The sequence below is a fragment of the Portunus trituberculatus genome, chromosome 46, assembly GCF_017591435.1.
Source record: "Portunus trituberculatus isolate SZX2019 chromosome 46, ASM1759143v1, whole genome shotgun sequence".
In the NCBI taxonomy this organism is placed as follows: domain Eukaryota; kingdom Metazoa; phylum Arthropoda; class Malacostraca; order Decapoda; family Portunidae; genus Portunus; species Portunus trituberculatus.
In genome coordinates, this window is record NC_059300.1 from 9089058 (window position 1) to 9115142 (window position 26085).

At 43.7% G+C, this 26085-nt stretch overlaps 1 protein-coding gene across 1 annotated transcript in view; it reads left to right on the plus strand.

Moving 5' to 3' along the window:
* The window catches only part of LOC123519704 (cadherin-23-like), a 90688-nt gene that overhangs the window by 31044 nt on the left and 33559 nt on the right, over window positions 1-26085 (plus strand). The window contains exons 2-10 of the mRNA XM_045281205.1: window positions 11698-11872; window positions 12064-12077; window positions 16458-16657; window positions 21134-21296; window positions 21509-21681; window positions 22197-22394; window positions 24394-24532; window positions 25027-25154; window positions 25882-26009. Coding sequence (XP_045137140.1) covers window positions 11698-11872; window positions 12064-12077; window positions 16458-16657; window positions 21134-21296; window positions 21509-21681; window positions 22197-22394; window positions 24394-24532; window positions 25027-25154; window positions 25882-26009 — 1318 coding nt within the window. The remainder of the gene's footprint in view (window positions 1-11697; window positions 11873-12063; window positions 12078-16457; window positions 16658-21133; window positions 21297-21508; window positions 21682-22196; window positions 22395-24393; window positions 24533-25026; window positions 25155-25881; window positions 26010-26085) is intronic.

Consider the following 26085-nt stretch of genomic DNA (forward strand, 5'->3'; position numbering starts at 1 on the left):
CTCCTCCTCCTCCTCCTCCTCCTCCTCCTCCTCCTCCTGGTGTTCATGTAGTCCCATCACTTGTAGTTCGTGGCGTTGTGTTATGCATTGCTGGGACGTCGGTGATCGAAGCGCCGTGGGAGTCTTGCTAGGGGTATTCCTACACACAGTTATCAGGGTACTTCATAACACTCGGCGGTGAGGAAGTAGAGGGACGGGTCTTTCTCCCCACTAGAGGTCTTTTGGTGTTGCCCAATCGCACGGATCCTTGGCGTTCTTCAGGGGTTGTGTCCCTCGGTGTTTCTTTCAGGTGGCGTCGTGGGGGTCCGCCTTTTGGTGTCTTGGGGATGTAAAAGTCATTGGCGCACTCTCCATGTCTCTCCCTCCTATAAGTAGTCCTCAACATTCCTCGCAGAAGAGGCCCTTTGTGTCCCTCGAGGTGGTGGAGGAGGTGACGAGGCCCTGTCTGCACCGTCACCTCTCATGCGGGTTTTGTTTTGTTTTCTCCCAGAACTTGTTTACTCAGCCAACCGTGTGATTCCTTTATATCTTTTGTAAATGTCTTTCTTCATGTTTATGTAGTAGTAATTATGGTGACGAAGCATTGAAGTTCGTAGTGGCATTTTCAGGGATGTGAGAGAGCAGGTGTGGGCGGTGGAGGGACAGGCAGTTCAGGTATGGGGCACCTTGGGTCAGGTGTGTAGCGGCCGGAGCTCACTGTTTGGTTTCATCCGAGTCAGCCGCTTTCTATCTATTTGCACAGTTGTCAGCGTGACGATTTGTGAGTCTCTGCTTACTTACACCCCAGCTGACACTCCTCCGCTCCTCCCATCCCTCTGTCCCTCCTTCTCTCTTCTCTCATAGCCCTCACCACCACCACTTTCCCTCTCTCACCACCGTAGCCTCCAGTACCTTCCTGCTCTCCTGCACTCTGAACACGACCCTCACATTTTTTTCCACACCTCGGTACAGTCCCACACTTTCCCTTTTAGGAGAGCACACGACTTGAAACCCAATCGCCCCTCTCTCACCACCATTACTAACACCGGGGTTACTTATTTGCGAAGACTTGTTTACAGTGCCCAGCATAGTTTTATTGGCTTCTGTGATTCATCGAGTCTACAGCACGGTTTTTTTTTTATTCTTCCCTCTATTCTTCCTCATCATTTCCTTCTCGTTGCGGTCTTCTCTATTTCTCTTTTCTCTCTCTTCTCTCTCTCCAAGACGTGCAGCTGCGGCGGTTCGTAAGTTTCCAGCCGTCAGTCACGTAAGGAAGTTCATTGAAGCTCAAGGATCAGGTTCAGCGGAATTGTGGACAGGTGATTACAGGTCTCGCTTCACCTCACCTTGTGGCTGCCTCCCCATTCCTCAGCCTCCCATTCTCAGCCTCGTTTTCCTCTTTCTTCTCCACCACTTCCTATACTTATCTATAACTGCATTTTCCTTCTCTTCTTCCTTATTTACATCCACATCGTACTCCTCTTCCTCTTTTAGTGGCTTATTTTTCATTCCTCCACCTGCTTTTCTTCCCCGTTTTCTGGTGTTCCTCCTCCTTCTCCTTCTCTCTCTCGTCTCTTCACCTCTGCTTTCTCCTAATCCTTTTCCTCGTCTTCCTCCTCATTTCTCAGCCATCTGCTTTTCCTCTTTGGTCTCTCTCGTCTTCCTTCACTATACTCTCTTCCTCTTCCTGGTTTTTCTCCGTACCCTCTTCCTCTATCTCGTTTTCTTCCTCTTAAGCTCCTCCTCACTCCTCCTCCTCTTCCTCTTCCTCTTCCTTCTCCTCCTCCCCAGCCTCCATACTTTCTTTTCTCCCACTTCATGTTTCATACAAAGAACGTCTCAAGTAACTCAATTTGTTCAGCTTATCCAAACGAGCAGTGAGAGGCGAGTCAATGGAAGCTTATGATATTTTTTTTCTTTTATGAGAGGGCTTGACAGTATTAACGTAAGCGACTCCTTCTCTGCCTCCCGATCGTGTGTCGCTGGGAATAATAGATTTAAGATTGCTGCTAAGATTCTCTCAAGTCAACGGGGAACTGCACACTTTTTTTCTTTCTTTCATCGCCTTCTCTTAAGTATCTTTGGGAAATTTGTTGGTGACTTTTGATTTTACAGCTTTTTTTTTTATTTGATTAGATGTGCCGGGAATAAATCTAGGAAGTGTGTATATATATTTTTTTTAAGTTTTAGATGGAATTAGTATTCTCTCTCTCTCTCTCTCTCTCTCTCTCTCTCTCTCTCTCTCTCTCTCTCTCTCTCTCTCTCTCTCACATTATCATCAGTAAGTCAGCTGTTGTTTGTTTCATTTTCTCCATTTTAATCCATTAATTTCTTTGGATTTTCTTTGTCTTCCCCAATCATTGTTTCAACTTTTCCTTCTTCTTCCTCCTCCTCCTCCTTCTGCTCCTGCTCCTGCTCCTGCTCCTCCTCCTCCTCCTCCTCCTCCTCCTCCTCCTCCTCCTCCTCCTCCTCCTCCTCCTCCTCCTCCTCCTGTCAGATCATGGTACAGTTAGATCCATGTCTCTCCTTTCAAAGAAATCTAGATCACCAATTGAGGCTTTCACGTCCACTGACCACAGAAGTCTTCACCGCATCCTTACCCCATCCTCACCCTACCCTCACTCCACATTCACCCCATCCTCACCCCACACTCACCTCACTCTTGCCTTCCCCCGCCTCACTCTTGCCATCCCCCGCCTCACTCTTGTCTTCCCCCGCCTCACTCCCCCTCTCTCACTGCCTCCTCTTCCCCCTGTCTTGCCCGTCTCTCTCGCTGTTGGGCCGAAATGGGAAGCCAGGAGCGCACAAGAGAGGAGGTTGTCATTGGTCCTTGGTTCTGTCCTCGTGTGTGTGTGCGTGATATAATTCTCTCTCTCTCTCTCTCTCTCTCTCTCTCTCTCTCTCTCTCTCTCTCTCTCTCTCTCTCTCTCTCTCTCTCTCTTATTTTTCTCATCTTATGGCTTATTTCAGTGGTTTAGTAAGGCTGGGTAAGGAGGAGCCTTCGCCTTTACTATCTGGAGTCAATTTTGTAGCCTGTCACGAATAGCAAAGTATGGAGAAGCAGGTGTTTTGATTATTATTTATTTGTGCTCCGTAGAAAGTAGAATATAATGACGATAGGGAAAATCTCGTAGGAAGTAAATTAAAGGTCGTTTTTCCTTTATGCCATATGAAAAAAATACTAATAACAAAAAAAAAGCTTCGTATAAACTAAACTCAATTACGAAAACACTACACGTAACAAACCTACCAAGACAAACAACATGAAAAGAAACAGGTAAACATCTTAATTGGAAGAAAACAGACGAACGAGGTGGTTAAGTGGTATTCGCGGGGCTGGACAGGATCCACCAAGGAGGGACTGAATGAAGGCAGAATCCCGTATCTATATTTGACCAACCCGAAGCGTGACTCTCTCTATAGACAGATCGGCCTCTTAGCTCCCCACTTCACCTGGCTAGCTCGCCCCTTCAGCCTCCGCTCGGCATGTTAACGCGCGAGGGAAGGGAAGGGAAGGTTGAGGGAAGATGCAAGGTGACGCTGGGAGGAAGGGCTGAAGCGGGGCAAGGTTAGCGGGTGATTGAGGGAAGGGTGTAGTGGGGGAGTGGGGGGAAGGTAGATGTGCTGGGACGGAAGGTGAACGTCAATGGAGTGAACGGTAATCGTGCAACTGTATCTGTTCTGGCTGTCTGCGGTCGTGTCTCTCTCTCTCTCTCTCTCTCTCTCTCTCTCTCTCTCTCTCTCTCTCTCTCTCTCTCTCTCTCTCTCTCTCTCTCTCTCTCTCTCTCTCTCTCTCTCTCTCTCTCTCTCTGACTTTACCCTTTAATTTTTCACTTTCGCCTTACTTCTTAATCATTGTGATCACCACCACCACCACCACCACCACCACCACCAAGATCTTATTACACTCTCCCTAATTTCATGGGTTTTGTGAACGACCCTGAGCTGTGATTAAGGGAAAGGCATTCTGCTCGAGGGCTGGGCGATGCCGCTGCTCAGCATAATAGTAATAATAAGTATGGTAAAAAATAAATAAATAAAATAAGGCTTCTTGGATTACTCGTATTGTTTGTTGTTTGTTGTTATTGTTGTTGTTGTTGTTGTTGTTGTTGTTGTTGTTGTTGTAGTTGTGGTAGTTCTTAACACATGACTAGCTACACTTATTCTGGCTTCCGTGTGGTACGTACATGATATTTTCTTTTCTACTTTTTTCTTTTTTGTTATTTATTACGTAACAAGAATTTGTACTCTGGCGTTTGCTCTGACTAAAAGAAGAAGGAAAAAATACATATCTTACTCTGAGATTAGCGTGCATGCAACGGAGACTGACGTTATTTTCTCTGGCCTTACATTTTTCGAGAAACCGCTGGAAGTAATCGTGAATTTCCGAGTGCAGCGGAGGAAGAATGCAGGAATGTCAGAGCGGATCGTTGATCAGTGAGGAAAAGAGAAGTAAATGACATAGAGGAAAGGTAGATTAAGCCATAAATTAAGAGGGAAATAAAGGAGGAGATGTGATGAATTAACAGAAAGAAATAAGGGAAAGGGAGTTATTTAAGAGACGAAGGAAAGAAGTGATACATTAACATGCGATAGAAAATTTAAATGAAGGTGTGAAAGAAAGGGCAAGAGATAAATGAAGACATGAAAAGAGAAAAGAAGAATAGAAAGTAGCAATCTGAAACTAATCAATTTTAAACACGAAAAAAGAATAAGAACGGATTAAAAGAGAAACATAACATATATAGTCTTAAATCTTAGAACACACACACACACACACACACACACACACACACACACACACACACACACACACACACACACACACACACACACACACACACACACACACACACACACACACAAAGAAAAGTCACTGATTAGAAAAAAAGTAAATGAATAAATCTCAGTTCACGAAAAATAAAGAGAAAAAAAAACAAGAAAACTGCAAAAAGAGAGAGAAACAACCATCCATCACACACTCCCACAAAAAGAAACTGAAAAGAATAAATAAACTAATCAAAACTGAAACTCAACAATAGACAATCAGAAAAGGAAAAGAAAACGAGCATAGAACAAGACCACAAGGCAGAGAGAAGCAAATTTTACGAGTAGCACCAAACGAAGGAGACGAGGGAGGAGGTAAATGGAGGCAGGTGAGGCGATACTAAAACCACCTGAGCAAGAAGAAGAAGGAGAAGGCGAAGAGGGAGGAATAGCAACAGCAACCACCACCACTACCTTAAATAAACAAACCAAAACAAGCAGCATTCGTAAAGGCTGGCTGGTTCTGGCTAGTTAAGAGGAGGAGGAGGCCACGGAAGGTATCAAGGTGGGTTTTCTTGGTCATGAAGGCTGCGGTGACAAGAGGGTGGGTCGGGGAAGGGGTAGAGGGGGGGAGGAGGCTGATGGGACTGTGAATAGTGGGGCAGGAGGAGAGGCTGCAAGAATGTGTGTGTGTGTGTGTATGTGTGTGTGTGTGTGTGTGTGTGTGTGTGTGTGTGTGTGTGTGTGTGTGTGTGTGTGTGTGTGTGTGTGTGTGTGTGTTGGTTGATTTGGTTCATTATTGTGGTATTGAGAGAAGGTTGCACGGTGAAGGCTGTTGAGTTGGGTTGCAGCGTGGATTAGAGTCGGGAGGAGGAGGAGGAGGAGGAGGAGGAGGAGGAGGAGATAAGGACAACGAAGACGGTGACAATGACGAAATTATGTAAAGGTGGAGAAAAAAAATACTTTGAAGAGGATTCCAAATAAGAGACGACGGGCGTGAAGAGAGAGAGAGAGAGAGAGAGAGAGAGAGAGAGAGAGAGAGAGAGAGAGAGAGAGAGAGAGAGAGAGACTAACAACTTGCTCATATTCATCGTGTAATCAATACCCAACACAAATCATGCTTTTCCCCACACCACCACCACCACCACCACTAAACACCACATCCACATTTGGCGTGATTGAGAATGCATAACTCGGACCCTCCCTCTCCAAACCTTCCCACACTCACCCCCTCTTCCCCTCATCCCCGCCCATATAGGTGAGCCAGAAGAGCCATCACTCACCTGCCCATTACCGGCAAAAATATGCAGATGACACAATCCTTAGTCCTTTACTCTCTTCCCAAACCGCAAACATTGGAGGCTGGCTGATCGTGGAGGGAGAGAGGGAGGGAGTTAGAGGAAGGAGAACTGAGTAAAGGAGAGGGAGTAATGGGGAAGAGAGGAATCTGGTGATGGGTTAGAGTGGGGGTGGGGGATCTGCGAAGGACTGTTGGAAGGATGGAAGGACCCCTGTTATCATGCGAGAGACGTTTGGCAGACGAGTTTGTAGCTAAATGGAGCGACCAAGACGTGTGTGGCTGTAGTGAAGAGTGCAGTCTGTGTGTATGTGTGTGTGTGTATATGTGTGTGTGTGTGTGTGTGTGTGTGTGTGTGTGTGTGTGTGTGTGTGTGTGTGTGTTCTAGTGTCCGAGGATTGGAGATGGTTGATAAGACGGTTTGTTGATGGTGTTGTGGTGTTTGTTTTCGTTCCTTTTTTTCTGGGTTTACTAGCGGCGTCAGATTGTTGTCTGGCTTTATTTGATCAGTTTCGTTCTGCCCTGTTTTGTTTTTTCCCCTCTACATGTTACGTAAAATTCCCAGGGAGTGTCGAGGCGGGAAGTGGCTCTGGAATGGTTGCTTGGTGCGTGAGAATTTTGTGGTTCTCTGATATTGTTGGCATTTTCCTTTGTCGTGGTTTTAATTAAGTTATAATTGTCCTGTCCTTGGTTGTTATTAGTGTGGAATGTTCAGAGAGAGAGAGAGAGAGAGAGAGAGAGAGAGAGAGAGAGAGATTCAGATATATTAAGATTCAAGGTTCACAAACCCACCATGTTCTGAAACAGTTCTGCGCTGCACCTCAACTACATTTAAGAGCTCTACTTGAAGTCAAACGGATTTTAGGAGAGTTTTTATCGTTCTAATGACAGATTAACAAGACTTTTACACTATTAGTAGCAAAAACACGCTTAAGAACATAGCTACTCATCTCTGTGGGCTTTGAAAATAGTCATGGTGGTTGGGAGAGGAAAGCGGTTCACAATACAAACCTTTCCCCCGGGCAGACGAAATCGCGTAAGGTGTTTGCGTCACCACAGAAAACGTTGCCACAGACAGCACACGTGATTGACTCGAGAGAGAGACCTTGGAGGCACGTTTTCTTCACGGCAAGCGAGGGAGGTTGACGGAGTGGCAGTGACGGTCTTGGGTCTTGCGTAACTCCACTTCTCTCTTCTTGGTTTGTCGGAGCCTGGGTCTTCTCCCGTTCTCATCCTCCCGTCCCGTCCCTCTCCTAGGTTGTCGGGCCTTATCGGGCAAGCTCCTGCCACACATCGGCATCCTAAACATCGCTATCTCGACACTGAAATTAAACCCGCATAAAAAGGGCTAAGAAAAATGGAGCACTTTATTGAAACCTGGCGAGAATTATAAAGGGAGGAAGGAAGGAAGGTTTAGTTGGTGTGTTAAGAGGTGAGTGTTGTTGATGCTGGTGCTTTTGGTGTGGGGAGAAAGATTATAATGCTTTTGGGTTTATTGATATTTTCTCGCTTTTTTTTTCTCTTTACGTCTTTTTTTTGCACTGGTGAATATTAAATAAGTTTTGTTTTGTTAATATGCATGGATATTTTTTTTTTTAAATCTCGTAATAGATTTTGATTTATGGAAGTTATGTTTTAGTGTTCTTGTTTTTCTTGTTCTTGCTCTTCTTCTTCTTCTTCTTCTCTACTTTCTCATTCTCTTTTCTAATATACTCCCCATATCAAGCATTCTATCACCAATCCACGTCACAAACTAAAGTAAACCTGATAATCCTCGTTTCTATCACAAAGCCACCGACCAACTCACCGACACTTGACAATAACACTGAGGGAATAAGAAGGGAGAGGAGGTAGGGAGAACTGAGGAACAAGATAAGACATTAACTGAACTGAACGGGGGGCAAGAAATCATATGTAGGAAGTAAGTAGGGAGTCTGCAAGATATATAAAGGTTACTCGCTCCTTCACTCTCGGCTGTGGTATGTGTGGAATGAGAAATGCGTTAGATAGGGCAGAGTGGGCAAGTACCAACAGTATTAGCAGTAGTGATGGTGGTGGTGGTGGTGGTGGTAGTGGTGATGATGATGATGATAATGATGGTGATGATCTCTACTGGTGATGTAGTATGCATTGTCAAAAGGCGTGTCAGATGAAAGTGTGTAGATGCAGTTAGTAATAATAGAGAGAAAGTTTTTGATAGTATGAGAGTAAGCACTGAGTTACTGTGTGTGGGGGAAGGGGGAGGGAGGGAAGGGGAGTGGTGGTGGGTAGGAAAGGAAGCGGTTTGTAGCGATGGTGGTGGGTGGAAAAGTGCTGATAGAGAGAGAGAGAGAGAGAGAGAGAGAGAGAGAGAGAGAGGATGCTGATGGAGACGGTGGTAAATAGAGCATTCCAAGATAACACGCAACATCTTCTCGGACACTCCAACCTTCCTTTGTTCTCACGCCGTCAAAATTCTCAGCCTGGCACGAAATAAGGCCATGACAAAGCTAATCATTGAAATTTTGCAATGAGAGGACGGGAAGGAGAAAGAGGACGAGGAGGAAGAGAAGGCAGAGCGGGAAGGGGATGGAATGGAGGAGAAGGCGAAGGGAGAGGAGAAGAAAGATAAGCAGAAAATAATAGAGAGGAGGAAAATTAAGAGAAGAGAATACATAGAGAGAAAAGAAGAGAAGAGAGAAGGAGGAGGAAGAGAAGAGAAAGAACAGCAAACTATATATAGAAAGTAGAGAAAACAGAAAAATAGAGAACAACCAATGAGAGAGAGAGAGAGAGAGAGAGAGAGAGAGAGAGAGAGAGAGAGAGTAAACCCGAAGAACAAGAACGGTCGACCATTAGTACATTGCCTTACATTTATACAAGTAGCGGTGAGTGGGTGGAGAGAGGGAGAGAGGGGAACAAGGGGTGAAGGGGCAGTAATACACAAGGGGGAGAGAGGAAGGGGCGCCGTAATCTTGACTCGTGAATAGTTCTATGAGGGATTAACTTTCACCGGGCCGCCATTGCAGCCTCCGACGCCCTGCCATCGGCGCGGCAAGGCGAGATGGATGTTATAATTATGAGATACGAGTTTTTCCTTGCGGGCGTGATTGGCGGGGGGCGCAAGGGGGGCCGTACGTTGGGGAGGGAGGGAGAGAGAGAGGAAAGATGCATGGGGAGAGAGGCGAAGGAGGTTGTTTCAAGTCGAAAGGTAAAGGAAAGAGTAGAGATTCTGAGAACAAGAGAGAGAGAGAGAGAGAGAGAGAGAGAGAGAGAGAGAGAGAGAGAGTAGGAGTAGGAGTAGGAAAATAATTGAATTGCTCTTCACAAATGAACTGGATTAGCAACAATTTAAATGATTACAATAAAAACATACGCATAACCGCAGTATTATCACAGGGAATAAATAGTGGCGTCACCTCACCGCACAGCTGCTTGGCGACGAAAAAGAAAAGGTTACACATAAATGCTTAAATACCCTGAGAACGGATGCAAGACAACAGGTGCCTTCTGAGGTGTTGGTGCGAGGCTGCTTGTGTGAAAAGAAAGTAAGCAGAGAGTGCCCTCGTTACAGTGCATGTGAAGAGGAAGTGAAGGAATATATGCATAGCTCCTCCTTCACATCCTTTTCAGACTCCTTCACCGCTGCTCTTGATAATAATAGTAATAATGATAATAATAATAATAATAATAATAGTAATGGTAATGGTAAATTGTGTTAAGTTTTCCTACTGCTAATGCAATGTGACATCCGCGGTTTCGGGATTCAGAAAAAAAAGACAAAAAAATAAATAAACAAATAACAAAATGATAGTTTCCATCAGGTTATTCTTTTTATGGCAATGTGAAATTCTACCAATGATTGAATTTAAGGCTTCAGTCACCTTGTGTTCTTATTTAACCTCTTCAGTACTGGGACACATTTTTACCTTGAAATTTTATGTACGATTAGATAATTTTATTGACATTAGGAAGGGTATATGGAGGTCAGAAGATTAATGACCACATTCTTCACTGATTTAACCCCCACATGAATTTTTGAAGCTGTATAAAATCACCAGACAGTAAGCAGAATGAGTATGGAAACGCGTCATGATACTGAAGGGATTAATTCTGGCTTTTAAATCTTACAAAACACACCCACACACATAAAAAAAGATATATACTTTGAATCCTTGTGTCTTGGGAAAAAAAATAATAATACGACTATAAGAACAAGAAAATGAGAAAGAAATTTTAATAAAGCAACAAAATCTTGAATAATAACGCACGAAGAATCAAGTTTTGCATACCGTATATTTATCCTCCCCGCCTCACCCCCGCCACGCCTCTGGGCCACGGCGGCTGCGCGAATCAAGGCGAGTCGAACGGGTCAGGGAAGTTTAAGGAACGTTCATTAGGCCCCGGTGTGCAACTCGCGGGGCTTCTGGGTAAGGTGCGACAGGCCATTTCTGCCTCCCACGCCCCTCAGGTCTGCCCTCTGCACCGCCACGCCCGAGTCTTGCGTCTGATTGTCCTGAGAAGTGTCTGTCTGTACGGGGTGACTCTAGTTCGTATCTGTTAACATCTCAGCACCTCATCCTGGTAACGTTTGGCTCTTTTAGTGGAAGTTACTGTGATTTTCAAGTTGTTTTTCCTCTCCTTTTTGTTATGTTGATATTTGAGGAGTTTTTGTATTATCAGTGAAAGAAAACGCCCACAAGAACACAATTCATCATCCTCGTAGGCTTTTAGAATAGTGTTGACGATACCCCGAGGTGTTTGAAGTACAGACCACTGCAGGATGTACCAAGTAATGCACACACACACACACACACACACACACACACACACACACACACACACACACACACACACACACACACACACACACACACACAGCCCTTCATCCACATCAGCAAGAACCTTAATTTCTGAGAGTAAGTCAGACGTGCCCCTGGGCGATCTGATCCTGCCACTTGTCTACCTAGATCAAGCAGGATTGGCGGGGATTGGCGGGCCCAGTGCCGCCTCTCCGCTACCCAGAAAAGGCTCCTATCCCATTCATGATTCTATAATTCTCGTTCTAGCACGCAGTCTCGGCATCTCAACTGTGTGCTTATAAAAACTCAAATTGCCTATGAATCCTTGCCATCAATAAAAATGAAGAGGCTTGCACTTACTTCATTATAGTGTACCATGTAATTTTGTCGTTCTCTGTAGGCCATTCCACGAAGAGCATGAAAGGATGGGGCACTAAGTTAATTATGTAAACCCTTCCATTGCTTCTCTGTCGTCTATATAATCTCACTCTCTCCCTCACCCTGCCTCCTCGTAACTCCCAGTGGTCAATGTTCAGACAAGGAACATGTGTATTACCCGCAGTATAGATTAATCTAGATATACGTATTCTGGTGAACTTAATTTTCATACAGTTTTGCCTTGCCTCTTATCTCGTACATGATGCTGAGGAGGCTCTTATCTTGTGCCTCCCTTGTTTACTCACTGCTGTGCAACTACGTATTACAGTATTTCTCGCCTCACTTTTTATTTTTCCCCTCGTGATAATCTAAAACCTTTTGTGTGTGTAGTGCAGCATAAAGCACACTACCAAGTTACTATAACCACCTCAACGCACACACTTACACAGCATTACCACCATGTTTTCTCACTCCCATTCTCTTTCTCCTTGCCAGGCACGAAAATCTACACCTTGAAAGGCCAAGATCCTGATGGAGACTCCTTGACCTTCGGCGTGAGGGGTGTGGAGGGGCGCGACCTGCTGAGGATTGAGCAGAACGGCGCCACGGAAGCTTTTGTGTACCTGAGGAAAGCCCTGGACAGAGAGGTAAATGATGGGGAGTATGAGGGGTTATAGGAATGGGGCTTCGAAGGAGGGTGGCATTAGATAGATGCATAGAGGGCAGGTGTAAAGGATGGAGAAAAAAAAGCAAAGATGGATGAATTGTCTTTTGGTATGTGCATTGTAGTGAATTTAGGTTACAGGAATGGTAGCTACAGGTGGTTGAATTGGTCAGTATTAGTGGTATAGTATGTGATAGATGTGTGAGTGCAAGTGTGCTGTGTGTCCGGTATGAGGATAACTGAAACAAGCACTCACACTTTAACCCCTTCAGTACTGGAACACATTTTTACTTGAGATTTGTGTACGATTAGACCATTTTATTGACATTAGGAAGGATCTTTGGAAGTTGGAAGAATTTTGGCCACAGTCTTCACTATTTTAATCTTCCCACATAAGTTTCTGAAGTTGTATAAAATCACCTGATAGTAGGCAGAACGAATATGGAAACACATCATGGTACTCGAGGGGTTAAAGATACAGGCATTAGCAAGTGTGAAATATGTGAGTACTAAGCATGTTTGTATTGTTGTATGTTCTGTATGAGTATAGATAAAGTACGACTATTATGAAGACTCAGGAATTGGCAAGTATGAAATGTATGAGTAGTGTGTTCATGTTTTTTTTTTTTTTTTTTTTTTTTACATTACAAGGGCACTGGCCAAGGGAAAACAGTGTTGGAAAAAAAAAAAAAAATCCCGCTGGTTGCCAGGCCCTGTTTAGAGGAAAGTAGGAGAAAGAAAAACAAAAAATCTAAAAGGAGGGTCCAGTTAACGTAAGAGGTGTCTTGACACTCCTCTTTTGAAAGAGTTTAAGTCATAGGCAGGTGGAAATACAGACACAGGTAGAGAGTTCCAGAGTTTACCAGTGTAGGGAATGAAGGAGTGAAGATACTGGTTAACTCTTGCATTAGGAAGATGGACAGAATAGGGATGAGAAGAAGTAGAGAGTCTTGTGCAGCGAGGCCGCAGGAGGGGAAGGCATGCAGTTAGCAAGTTCAGAAGAGCAGACAGCATGAAAACAGCGGTAGAAGACAGATAAAGATGCAACATTGCGGCGGTGACTTAAAGAATCAAGACAGTCAGTTAGAGGAGAAGAGTTGATAAGACGAAAAGCTTTAGATTCCACCTTGTTTAGTAAAGCTGTGTGTGGATCCCCCAGACATGAGAGCCATACTCCATACACGGGCGGATAAGGCCCTTGTACAGAGCAAGCAGCTGGGAGGGAGAAAAATGGACGAAGACGCCATAGGACACCTAACTTCTTGGAAGCTGATTTAGCAAGAGTAGAGATGTGAAATTTCCAGTTTAGATTTTTAGTGAAGGATAGACCGAGTGTGTTTAATGTAGAGGAGAGGGAAGTTGAGTGTTATTGAAGAAGAGAGGATAGTTGTCTGGAAGGTTATGTCGAGTAGATAGTTGTAGAAATTGAGTTTTGAGGCATTGAACAAAACCAGGTTTTCTCTGCCCCAATCAGAAACAAGTGAAAGATCAGAAGTTAGGCGTCCTATAGCATCTCGCCTTGAGTCATTTAATTGTTGTTGGGTTGGGCGTCTGTTGAACGCTGTTGAATAATGCAAGGTGGTATCATCAGCATAGGAGTGGATAGGGCATTGAGTCAGATTTAGGAGATCATTGATGAATAATAGAAAGAGAGTGGGTGATAGGACAGAACCCTGTGGAACACCACTGTTGATAGTTTTAGGGAAGAACAGTGACCGTCTACTACAGCAGCAATAGAACGATCGGAAAGGAAACTGGAGATGAAGGTACAGAGAGAAGGATAGAATCCGTAGGAGGGTAGTTTAGAAATTAAAGATTTGTGCCAGACTCTATCGAAGGCTTTCGATATGTCAAGGCCGACAGCAAAGGTTTCACCGAAGTCCCTAAAGAGGATGACCAAGATTCAGTTAGGAAAGTAAGAAGATCACCAGTAGATCTGCCTTTACGGAAACCATACTGGCAATCAGAGAGAAGGTTGTGAGCTGATAGATGCCTCATTATCTTCCTATTAAGGATAGACTCAAAGGCTTTAGAAAGGCAGGAAATCAAAGCTATAGGGCGGTAGTTAGAAGGATTGGAGTGGTCACCTTTTTAGGGACAGGTTGAATGTGAGCAAACTTCCAGCAAGAAGGATAAATAGAAGTAGAGACACAGATGAAAGAGTTTGACCAGGCAGTGAGCGAGTTCGGAAGCACAGTTTTGAGAACAACAGGAGGGACTCCATCCGGACCGTAAGCCTTCCGAGAATCAAGGCCAGAGAGGGCCAGGAAAACGTCTTTATAAAGAATTTTAATTTTAGGGATGAAGTAGTCAGAGGGTGGAGGAGTAGGAGGAATATGCCCAGAATCATCCAAAGTTGAGTTGGTAGCAAAGGTTTGAGCGAAGAGTTCAGCTTTAGAAAAGAAGAGACAGCTGTAGAGCCATCTGGATGAAGTAAAGGAGGGAAAGACGAAGAAGTAAAGTTGTTAGAGATATTATTGGCTAGATGCCAGAAATCTCGAGAGGAGTTAGAATTGGAAAGACTTTGACATTTTCTATTGATGAAAGAGTTTTAGTAAGTTGGAGAATAGATTTGGCATGATTACGGGCAGAAATATATAGGGCATGAGTTTCAGCAGTTGGATGGCTACGGAACCGTTTGTGAGCCGCCTCTCTATCATTGACAGCACGAGAACAAGCAGAGTTAAACCAAGGCTTTTTAGCTTTAGGGTTAGAGAAAGTATGAGGAATGTATAGCTCCATGCCAGAGATAATCACCTCTGTTATGCGCTCGGCACAAAGAGAAGGATCTCTGACATGAAAACAATAATCATCCCAAGGAAATCAGAATAGTACTGCCTTAGTTCCTCCCACTTAGCAGAGTTAAAATGCCAGAAGCACCTCCGCTTAGGCGGGTCCTGAGGCTGCACTGGAGTGATAGAACAGGTAACGGAAATTAGATTGTGGTCGGAGGAGCCCAACGGAGAGGAAAGTTTAACAGAGTAAGCAGAAGGGTTGGAGGTTAGGAAAAGATCAAGAATGTTGGGCGTGTCTCCAAGGCGGTCAGGAATACGGGTAGGGAACTGCACTAGCTGCTCTAGGTCATGAAGGATAGCAAAGTTGAAGGTTTGTTCACCAGGTTGGTCAGTGAAAGAAGATGAAAGCCAAAGCTGGTGGTGAACATTGAAATCCCTAAAATGGAGATCTCAGCAAAAGGAAAGTGAGATAAGATGTGCTCCACCTTGGAAGTCAAATAGTCAAAGAATTTTACATAGTCAGAGGAATTAGGTGAGAGGTATACAGCACAGATGAATTTAGTTAGAGAGTGACATTGAAGTCTTAGCCAGATGGTAGAAAATTCTGAAGATTCAAGATTGTGGGCACGAGAGCAGAAACGCTTTGCTCTCTCGCCACGACTATTTTCCAAGGTTACAGAGATGATTGACGGGGTTTTCAAGAGTGTTTCTCCAGTAAATAATGTAGAAATCTTGTCACGCTGCCTTCAGAACCACAAAAACACCTTAAGAAACTCGTGTAAATTTAGATAAAGCCTTTTGAAGCAGTGAAGGAAGGGCCGGGGCTTGAACGATCGTGTGTGGTGTGTTATGGTCACCAAATTTCCTTCCTTCGTGTCTGTTCTGGGGATATCTCTCATAGGATAGTTATGAGCTCTGTGCCTGATTTATTTTGTTAATTCGTCTTTTGGCTTGTTTAGAAATTAGATGATTGTTTTGTTTAGTGATTGACTGGTTAAATTAAATAGTTCTCTTATTTGTTTGTTGCTTGGTTGGTTAGGTTGCTAGTTACCTTTTTTAGTTTGATAGTTGTGTAGTTTCTTAGTTTGTTCTCTTGTTAGTTATGTTATATACTTTTTTTTTCTTTCCTGAAGTGTCGCTGAGGAGTCCTAGAAGTTTGACAGTCTACCGCGATAAGTGTGGCTAAACATTTCTTGGAAGCCGTAAAATCATATCTTGTCTGATAACATGGGGTACATTTTTACAAGTGTCACGAAGCAAATAACATTGTAAACACACACACACACACACACACACACACACACACACACACACAACACACACACACACACACACACACACACACACACACACACACACACACACACACACACACACACACACACACACACACACACACACTAAGGGAAGAATACCTATTGTCAAACTCTTGAAAAATAACAAAAAGGCTGACATGCTTCAGTGAGACCATAAATGAGACGCATCTTAGAGAACATTTACAGTATCAGGGGTCAAGGAAAGCAGTGAGGCTCTTTACTGTAACCAGTGCCTGAGTTTAAAAATAGGATAGATAAAAATACTTGACTTTCATAACAAAGTCCTGTGTCACATCCTGGAGTGGGAAGCTTGTTTGTTTGTCCTTTCTTGCTTGATTGTGCCACATATACTGAGGAGAAACCAAACAACAACACTGATTTATTTCCCTACCATTATATTCTACTAGGACAGTATCAGAAGTCATTTTATAATTCTAAGTAGGCCTTTTTTTTAAATCTTCTTTTTTTCCCTTGACTAGTTACCCTCTTGCATAAAAAAAAAGAAATTCCAGTGTCTTCTTACAGCTGCTGGGATTTAAGTAATACCTCATCACCTGAGCACCGTCCTCGCCCCCACCACTAATCCTTGGCTCTTCTCCCTCCCGCAGGTCATTTACAGGCTGGAGGCTGACACGGAAAGTGACTTGGAGAAGTTTACCGTGAACACCGTGGACGGAAAGGGAGTGCTGAGGCTCAACGGGGACCTCGATTATGAGAGGAAATCCCTTTATCAGCTCAGGGTAGGTGTCCTCATCCTCCTCCACCCAGCCCGTCCTTTCCCACCTCTCTCCCCCTCTTCCTCCACTCTCGCAGCTCAGTCCACTTCACCGAGTCACTCTTATATCATCTTCAGGTTTTCTTCACATTGTTTGTATTTCTTTTATTTCTGCTCGTTTTATCCTTTCCGTTTGTCTTCATTCATTATTCTCTGTCTCTTTCCACCTCCTTCCTCTCTAACTCCCTCTCTTACCAGTGCGCCTCCTCTTCTCCCCTCCCCCACATCTCCCCATTCACACCTCCACACCCACCTCGTCGGCTCGAGAACTGTTGCCACGCTCACACCTCTTATCTGTCGTGTGAGGCCGCCGTGTGTGTGTGTGTGTGTGTGTGTGTGTGTGTGTGTGTGTGTGTGTCTGTGTCTGTGTGTGCGTCTGTGTCTGTGTGTGCTTGTTGCGTCACATGTTGCTGACGCTTCTAAACCTTTGCCTCACTCACCTCTCTTTTCCTTGTGGCTTGTCCTTGCAGTATTTTGGTGAAGCAATTTGTTTTTTTACTTTCATGATCTGGATTACGTAGATTCATTCAAGGATTATGCTGAGACGATACACAAGATTATTCTTTTTTTTATGTAAGAAGGGAAAACTGGCCTAGGGAAACAAAAAAAAAAAAAAAAAAAGGCTCACTTAATTGCCATTCCCCTTAAAGGTCCGATAGAGTTAGCCAAATGAAAGAGATGAATGTCTTGAAATCTCCCTCCTAAATGAAGTCTAGTCGTTGGAAATTGGAAATACAGAAGCAGTTATTGCGTTCCAGAGGCTACCAGAGAAGTCATTCAAAAATATACTTGTATGATTCTGATTATTTAAGGTTATTTTTCACTCAAGTTTATACTCAGATCTCCTGTGGTTATTGTGGGTAGTTTATATTTCCTTTTATTCTATTCTTTATCTTGTTTGAGTGACGTTAAACAGTGAAGTGAACCATTTTGCTTTTGTTTCTTATGATTTCCATAGCACCGATGAACCAGTGAACCAACATTACCTGTCACTATGTTATTGTTCGCCATCGCACCTGTCCGTGATGAAGACCAAAGACGATGTTGCTTGAAGGAATTTTCACCTTAGAAATTAATCCCAATCACTTTAACCCCTTCAGTTTAATTTCTAAACTACCCTCCTACGGATTCTATCCTTCTCTCTGTACCTTCATCTCCAGTTTCCTTTCCGATCGTTCTATTGCTGCTGTAGTAGACGGTCACTGTTCTTCCCTAAAACTATCAACAGTGGTGTTCCACAGGGTTCTGTCCTATCACCCACTCTCTTTCTATTATTCATCAATGATCTCCTAAATCTGACTCAATGCCCTATCCACTCCTATGCTGATGATACCACCCTGCATTATTCAACAGCGTTCAACAGACGCCCAACCCAACAACAATTAAATGACTCAAGGCGAGATGCTATAGGACGCCTAACTTCTGATCTTTCACTTGTTTCTGATTGGGGCAGAGAAAACCTGGTTTTGTTCAATGCCTCAAAACTCAATTTCTACAACTATCTACTCGACATAACCTTCCAGACAACTATCCTCTCTTCTTCAATAACACTCAACTTCCCTCTCCTCTACATTAAACACACTCGGTCTATCCTTCACTAAAAATCTAAACTGGAAATTTCACATCTCTACTCTTGCTAAATCAGCTTCCAAGAAGTTAGGTGTCCTATGGCGTCTTCGTCCATTTTTCTCCCTCCCAGCTGCTTGCTCTGTACAAGGGCCTTATCCGCCCGTGTATGGAGTATGGCTCTCATGTCTGGGGATCCACACACACAGCTTTACTAAACAAGGTGGAATCTAAAGCTTTTCGTCTTATCAACTCTTCTCCTCTAACTGACTGTCTTGATTCTTTAAGTCACCGCCGCAATGTTGCATCTTTATCTGTCTTCTACCGCTGTTTTCATGCTGTCTGCTCTTCTGAACTTGCTAACTGCATGCCTTCCCCTCCTGCGGCCTCGCTGCACAAGACTCTCTACTTCTTCTCATCCCTATTCTGTCCATCTTCCTAATGCAAGAGTTAACCAGTATCTTCACTCCTTCATTCCCTACACTGGTAAACTCTGGAACTCTCTACCTGTGTCTGTATTTCCACCTGCCTATGACTTAAACTCTTTCAAAAGAGGAGTGTCAAGACACCTCTTACGTTAACTGGACCCTCCTTTTAAATTTTTTTGGTTTTTCTCTTTCTACTTTCCTCTTAACAGGGCCTGGCAACCAGCGGGATTTTTTTTTTTCCAACACTTTGTTTTCCCTTGGCCAGTGCCCTTGTAATGTAAAAAAAAAAAAAAAAAAAAATGCTGCGTTTTCATATTTATTCTGCTTACTATTTTATGATTTTATACAACTTCTGATACTTATGTGGGGATTTAAATAGTGAAGACTCTGGCCATAAATTTTCTGACACTTCCTAATCTAAATAAAATCTTATACTCGTACCCAACACTCATGGTAAAAAATTCCTTAACCCCTTCATTACCATGACGCGTTTCCATATTCATTCTGCTTACTATTTCGTGATTTTTTACAGCTTCAGAAACTTATGTAGGGAATGAAAACAGTGAAGACTCTGGCCATTTATCATGTGACTTCCACAGACCCTTGCTAATGTCAATAAAATGGTCTGATCGTACATAAATATCAAGATAAGAATGTGTCCCAGTACTGAAGAGGTTAAAGTACTGAAAATGAACACCGTTGGTCGAGTAAATTCTAGTGGACGTGGTGAGTGACTGTTGTGAGCGTGATGTACGAGTGTAGCCAGGTAGGAGATATGAATGGGCGTGGCTGGATAAGGCTCCTGTTTTCTCCTCTTCCCCAGCTGATGCTCCTTCACACCTGCCCGCTGCTACCTACGCGGCTTGTGATGACCATGAGTTGATAGCGCCTATTAGTTCGTATTAGAGCCAGCAGTGCATACCGTGGATACATTTAGTTATTATTGCTTCGAGATAGATTCACTGATACACTGTGGTAAATCTCTAGGTAAAGGAAACAATTCTTTTGCAATTGTGGTGGGTGATTTGACTGTTACGCTCTCGGGTACGAATAGTTGTAATTATACACTGATAGCAATCCTGACGAGTGTAGCTCTTCGTTGCAGTATAAAAAAGGGAAGATCGTAAATGCATATTATTACTCTTTTTGCCCGTATCATTAATGTGAAGGCGGTATATATTATATCAATACCAACAAAATCAGATATAGAGGTGACTGTGGTCCTTTCCTGCACATTAATCAGTTCCTGGGTGGCGCCGCCTCTATATGGAGCGAGGTTCATTATGGCCCGCTAAGCAAACCAGTTCACGGAAAGGTGTCGGAGAACTGAGACCTTCAATTAATTTTCTGTCTCCCCGTCTCTCTTTCTCACCACGGGGTCAGTAAGTTCCCGCCGCCCGCAGCAGGAAGGGGAAGTTTGCACACTGACCATAGCCATAAAAAGTGAAAATTGTTGTGCCTTGTTATTTGAGATGCTGTTGAGGGTTACCTGCCCAGCATCCTGCCCTTTATCTCTGCCATCACTCTCTCTCTTTTCGTCCTCCTCCTCCTCCTCCTCCTCCTCCTCCTCCTCCTCCTCCTCCTCCTCCTCCTCCTCCTCCTCCTCCTCCTCCTCCTCCTCCTCCTCCTCCTCCTCCTCCTCCTCCTCCTCCTCCTCCTCCGCACAACCCTCATCTCCATATTAGCAACAAGAGTCGTAAAAAAATTCAGTAGTTCTTTCCTCTGTACATAATTTCAATAATGGACTTCCTTATTTAAATTGAAGGGTTATTTGTATCTTTTTTTTTTTTTACTCCTCGCAGCAGTCTCTCTCTCTCTCTCTCTCTCTCTCTCTCTCTCTCTCTCTCTCTCTCTCTCTCTCTCTCTCTCTCTCTCTCTCTCTCTTTCTCTTTCATTATTTTTACGTGTTGGAACGGTACGAGAGGGTTGGAGGAACAAAGGAGTCCTAGAGAGGTATACTGGGGTGAGAATAAGCGATGAGGAAAGGTGACTATGGTGTGTGTGAGAGAGAGAGAGAGAGAGAGAGAGAGAGAGAGAGAGAGAGAGAGAGAGAGAGAGAGAGAGAGAGAGAGAGAGAGAGAGAGAGAGAGAGAGAGAGAGAGAGAGAGAGAGAGAGAGAGAGAGAGAGAGAGAGTATAAGGCACGGATGATAATATAAGGTGACAGAAACGAAGGGAAGCAGATAAAGGCGATGATTAAAGGGAGGCACAAACGAACTCAAAGAAATAACAAACACTGAGACTAAAGGAAGTGTGAGTGAGGGAGTGAGTGATTCATGCTGTATGTTGTATGTCTGTCTGTATGTATGTATGTAATGACGCTCCTTGTTGCATCATATTTTAATTTGCGGCTCCAGAAAGGCTAGCCATCAATATTGAAACGGAAATGTTGTAATGTATTGTATTGTAGAATGTATTTTAATGTATTTCACTGGTTCGGGTCCTCAGGTGTTGGCGGTGGACCGGGCCATCAGCGGGCGGGTGAACACGGCCACGGCGGCGCTGGTGGTGCGGGTGGGTGACGTGGAGGACCAGCCGCCGCAGTTCATCCAAGCGCCGCCCGTCACCCGTATCCCTGAGGACATTCCCGTCAACTCCGGCGTGCTGGAGGGTGGGTGTCCTTGAGTCTTTATCACTATTATCTTTAACAGAATTATCACTTGCATAAATTAACTGATACAACCTTCCTGATATTTTGCGAGTTGTTTTCCATTTATTTTACCTTGCATGACTTAGAAACAGCTTACTGATATGGTAACTCTTTTTTCTCTCTCTTCGTCCTTCTCTCACTTTCTCCTTCGGTGTTTGGTTGCCGCGGAGCAGTGAAGGCCGTGGATGGTGACCGTGGAGTGAACAACCGCATCACTTACTCTGTCTTGGATGGCGACAAGGGGCTCTTCCAACTCGACCCTAACTCTGGCGTGCTGTACGTGAGGAGGCCGCTGGACAGGGAGAGCCCGCTGTCCAACAATGGGGCGTTCATCATCAAGATACAGGTGAGGGGCGAACTAACTGCTCCACAGGTGAACGGGAGGAAGACAGAATACACGTTCATCTTCTGTGGCTCAGTTTGTTAGTGTTAGAGTTGAAATGGAAAGAAATGAGTTTGATGTTCTGTTCACGTAGCTACATTACATTTTTGTATTTGTATTTTTGATATGTGTGTGTGTGTGTGTGTGTGTGTGTGTGTGTGTGTGTGTGTGTGTGTGTGTGTGTGTGTGTGTGTGTGTGAACTTATTTTGACATTTCGTATAGTTATTTGTTTTTTGTTTTTTTCAATGGAGATATAGTCTATTTTTAGTTTTTTTTCTCTCTCTCTTTGTGTGTGGATAATTAAACATCCATCTTTCTATCTATTTATCTAGTCATCCATCTAGCTACCACCTATAGTACCAATCAACCTATCTATCTATCTACCCATCTATCCACCTACCTCCTTAACCCTACTTATCCATCTTTACCCACCTATCTATTCATTACCTGTGTACCAATCTGCATGAATGTGTCCCAGGCGGAGGAGCAAAGCGAGGTGGTGTCCCCGCCGCCCACCATGACCACAGAGGTGACGGTGTTGCTGGAGGACGTGAACGACGAGACGCCCACCTTCAAGGCCGCTCACTACGTCGGGGAGATCTCAGAGGGCTCCCAGTACAACAGTCCCGTCAACCTGCTGGGCGACGCCATCCCCGAAGTGTACGACCATGACCAGGTGCGCATATCTCTCTCTCTCTCTCTCTCTCTCTCTCTCTCTCTCTCTCTCTCTCTCTCTCTCTCTCTCTCTCTCTCTCTCTCTCTCTCTCTCTCTCTCTCTCTCTCTCTCTCTCTCTCTCTCTCTCTCTCTCTCTGTCTGTCTGTCTGTCTGTCTGTCTGTCTGTCTGTCTGTCTGTCTGTCTGTCTGTCTGTCTGTCTGTCTGTCTGTCTGTCTGTCTGTCTGTCTGTCTGTCTCTCTCTCTCTCTCTCTCTCTCTCTCTCTCTCTCTCTCTCTCTCTCTCTCTCTCTCTCTCTCTCTCTCTCTCTCTCTCTCTCTCTCTCTCTCTCTCTCTCTCTCTCTCTCTCTCTCTCTCTCTCAATTGTATTCTTATTCTTTGTTGAGGATGACAAAGAAAATATATATATACTCCGAATGTGATTTGATTTGCTTGATGAAAAAAAGGATGGCGAAGACATAATGTAGATTAAGGAAAATTAAACACAGTCGGAGATATAATGATGTGCTCGGTGCTGCTTTTGGTTGAGAGAAAAGAGAAAAAAGATGTAACACTTTCATGGAGTGACGGGAGTGGCTGGTAAAAGGAAGAAAGCTGGGGAAAAGGTTTTATTTGTCACACGTTTTAGAATTTGGTCCAGGTGTGTGTGCCCGTGTGCTTGTTGATTGGGTAGTTAGTGTAAATATGCTTCTAATTTTCCTTTGACTTTTCAAGGGGCATATCTTTGTCGTGGATATGGACCAGGTAAGTCTCTAAGCCTCCCTCAGCTAGCTCCTCCTCTTCCTCACCGCACCGCATCACGTGCACACACCTGGCTGGCTGGCTGGCTGCCCCATTAGCCGTACTCTTGCCCTTCCTAGTTACTCAGTACTCGCTTACGTGTATTGTGCCCTTGTGCTTCGATTTTGTTCCTTGTGATACTTCAGTGTGGTTCACGAGCGGCTTACGTGATGGAGGTTTATTCCGCCGGCTAGCGAGAATGCATCGTTATGTTTAGCAGTATGTTGGATTGATTTAATTCGTCGCAATGTATGAGTCATGTAGTACCACTGATTCCATGACTGAAGGTGATGGCGAGAGAGGTGACTGTACTTGTGGTGGTAGGAAAGAGTGACTTAGATGATATGATGAGGTGACGGGGGAAGGCACTATGGTGGGAAGTACTGGTTACTGGGGTAGCTCTGAAATAATGTGACAGTCAGGAGCATAACCAGAATGATTTTGTGTGCTTATGTGATGTGTCAAGATGAGCCATCAGTGAAGTACTGACAGAACCATATGCCTGTAGCTTTTCGCGATCAGATTCTCCAGTTATGTTGGAGTTCATTCTAAAAATTGTGTCTAGGTGTTGAGTCCTCTGTCAGGCATAGCGCAGGGGCATCCAGATGAGACTATATTACAGATGTCGATTGGTCAGCACACAGTACTGAGTTAGGTAGCCTTTTTGTCGCTTGATAGAAACCTTATTGTAGTTTGACTATTTTAGTAATCTTGCTCACCTTATTGCGCCAGAGAGAGAGAGAGATTTTGACTGATTTAGCGTTCACCACAAATAAAAATACTGATCCATGGCGGTGCCTGGAAGTAGCAGTAGTAATGTAGACAGCAGCAGCAGCACGTGTACGGATGTCTTCAATGTGTAAACCAATATTTGTCATCTTTGTCACAGTGGACATAAACCGCCCTGAGTTTGACGTCATCATAAAGGAGACATGAGCAGATAATCTCAGCCGCACTTCTAGCCTTCCATTGAGCACGATGGCTTGCGTTACTCGTCTCTGTTGTAGTTCCTTGCTTTGGTGTACAGAAGGTTCAGTTTTCCCATATACTCTTTAAATTCAACTTACATTTTATCCCATTTTTGTTCTTTTATTATACTCTTTTATCTTTTTCCTATCAAATGTGAAAATTCAATACATTATGGATAGTTTTTTTTTTTTTTTTTGAAGACTTTTTCGTCACAGTTTAGTGCTTACATCCTTTTATTGCCGCCTTCTGCAGGGTAACAACGGCACCTTCCAAATGTACCTGGAGGGCGATGGTGGAATGTTCGGCGTGACTCCTCCTGAAGGGGTGAATTTTGCCTCTTTCCTCATCCGCGTCAGGAACCCGTCGCTTCTAGACTACGAAAAGGTCAAAGGTGAGCTGAACCCCGAAGTCCATCTTACTATTGCGACATTTAACCATTGCCTTCACTCTTTCATCTCTCTTTATCTATTTTTCCTCTCCTTACTATTTGAACTGTATCAAAAATGTATCGAGACATCTTTGGAACTAATTTGTCCTTTTTCCACTATTTATTTCACTTATGTGAGTAGCAAATTAAACGTTTATATTTAGAAATTGACTGGGTATTGACTATAAGATATTCTCATTTCTTCAACATTGTATTATGTTTCGAAAGTCTTTTCCACTGAAGGTGTATTGATATTAAAAAGTTATATTACTACTACTACTACTACTACTACTACTACTACTACTACTGCTACTACTACTACTACTACTACTACTACTACTATCACTACCACTGCCACTACCACCTCCACTTCCACTACCACTACAACAACTAATACTTCTAATACTAACTACTACCAAAGTAATCATCCGCGCCTCGCCTCTTCTTGTGTCTTCCAGTGGTGAATTTCACGGTGGTGGCGAAAGAGACGGTGGCCGAGCATCCCAAGTCCTCCTCGGCGCTTGTCACTGTCTACATCCGCGACACCAACGACAACTTTCCTACGTTTGGCGAAGAGTCTTACGAGGTGCGTCAATATTGTACTCCGGTCTCCCTCCTGCACTGGGAGAAAAAAATATTGCATCCTTTTTGTTCGTTTGATATGTTGAGATATACTTGTTGTCATCTTTTTTTTTATTGTATTGTGTTTGTCTCTATATTTTCTTCACCTCCTCCTCCTAAAGTGAAATAAGTACTATGTCGTTTTAACTTTTTGGATGTGTTGAGTTTACTTCTTCGATTTTTTTCTTAAGTTTATTCAAGTATGATTTTTATTCAAATTCTACGGACAGACCTGTTTTGTGTTCTTTGCATTTTCTCCTTACGGAAAAAAAACGCGAAAAATATAATTTGAAAGATCTCCCTGTTCTTTTTCCTTTGTTTTCAGATATCACACACACGCCCAGTATCTTTTGTTATCAAGTTTTTCTTTCATAGAACATTTCGTGTTGCTCCATCTCCGGTGAACGTTATAACCATTTCCGTTCCTTCACGGCATCATGTCATTTCTAATTTTATATCAGTTTTTTTTTTTTCCATAATTCTTCCTGCCAGTGTTTTATATTACTCCGAAACTTATTTACATTTTTCCTCTTTATGTAATGCCTTTGGATTTTCTGGACTTAACATTAGTTGTTCAAAATGAATAAGGAATTGAATTATATATTTTTTTTCACAATTAATTTCAACTTCTCCTTTTCATTTTTTTTATTGATATGTCAGCTCTCACCTGTTCTGTATGGATGTACCAACAGGTGTTCATCCCCGAGGACGCTCAGGTGGGGACAACAGTGGCCAGGATTCAAGCGCGTGACCCAGACAGCGACAAATTTGGTACTGAGGGCATAAGATACACCGACTTGCGAGGCGCTCTGGCCGACAAGTGAGTCACGTGTTTGGTTAATTAAGATAATGTTGATACGCGCTTGGTCTGAACGGTTGCACATACGCACAAAGTC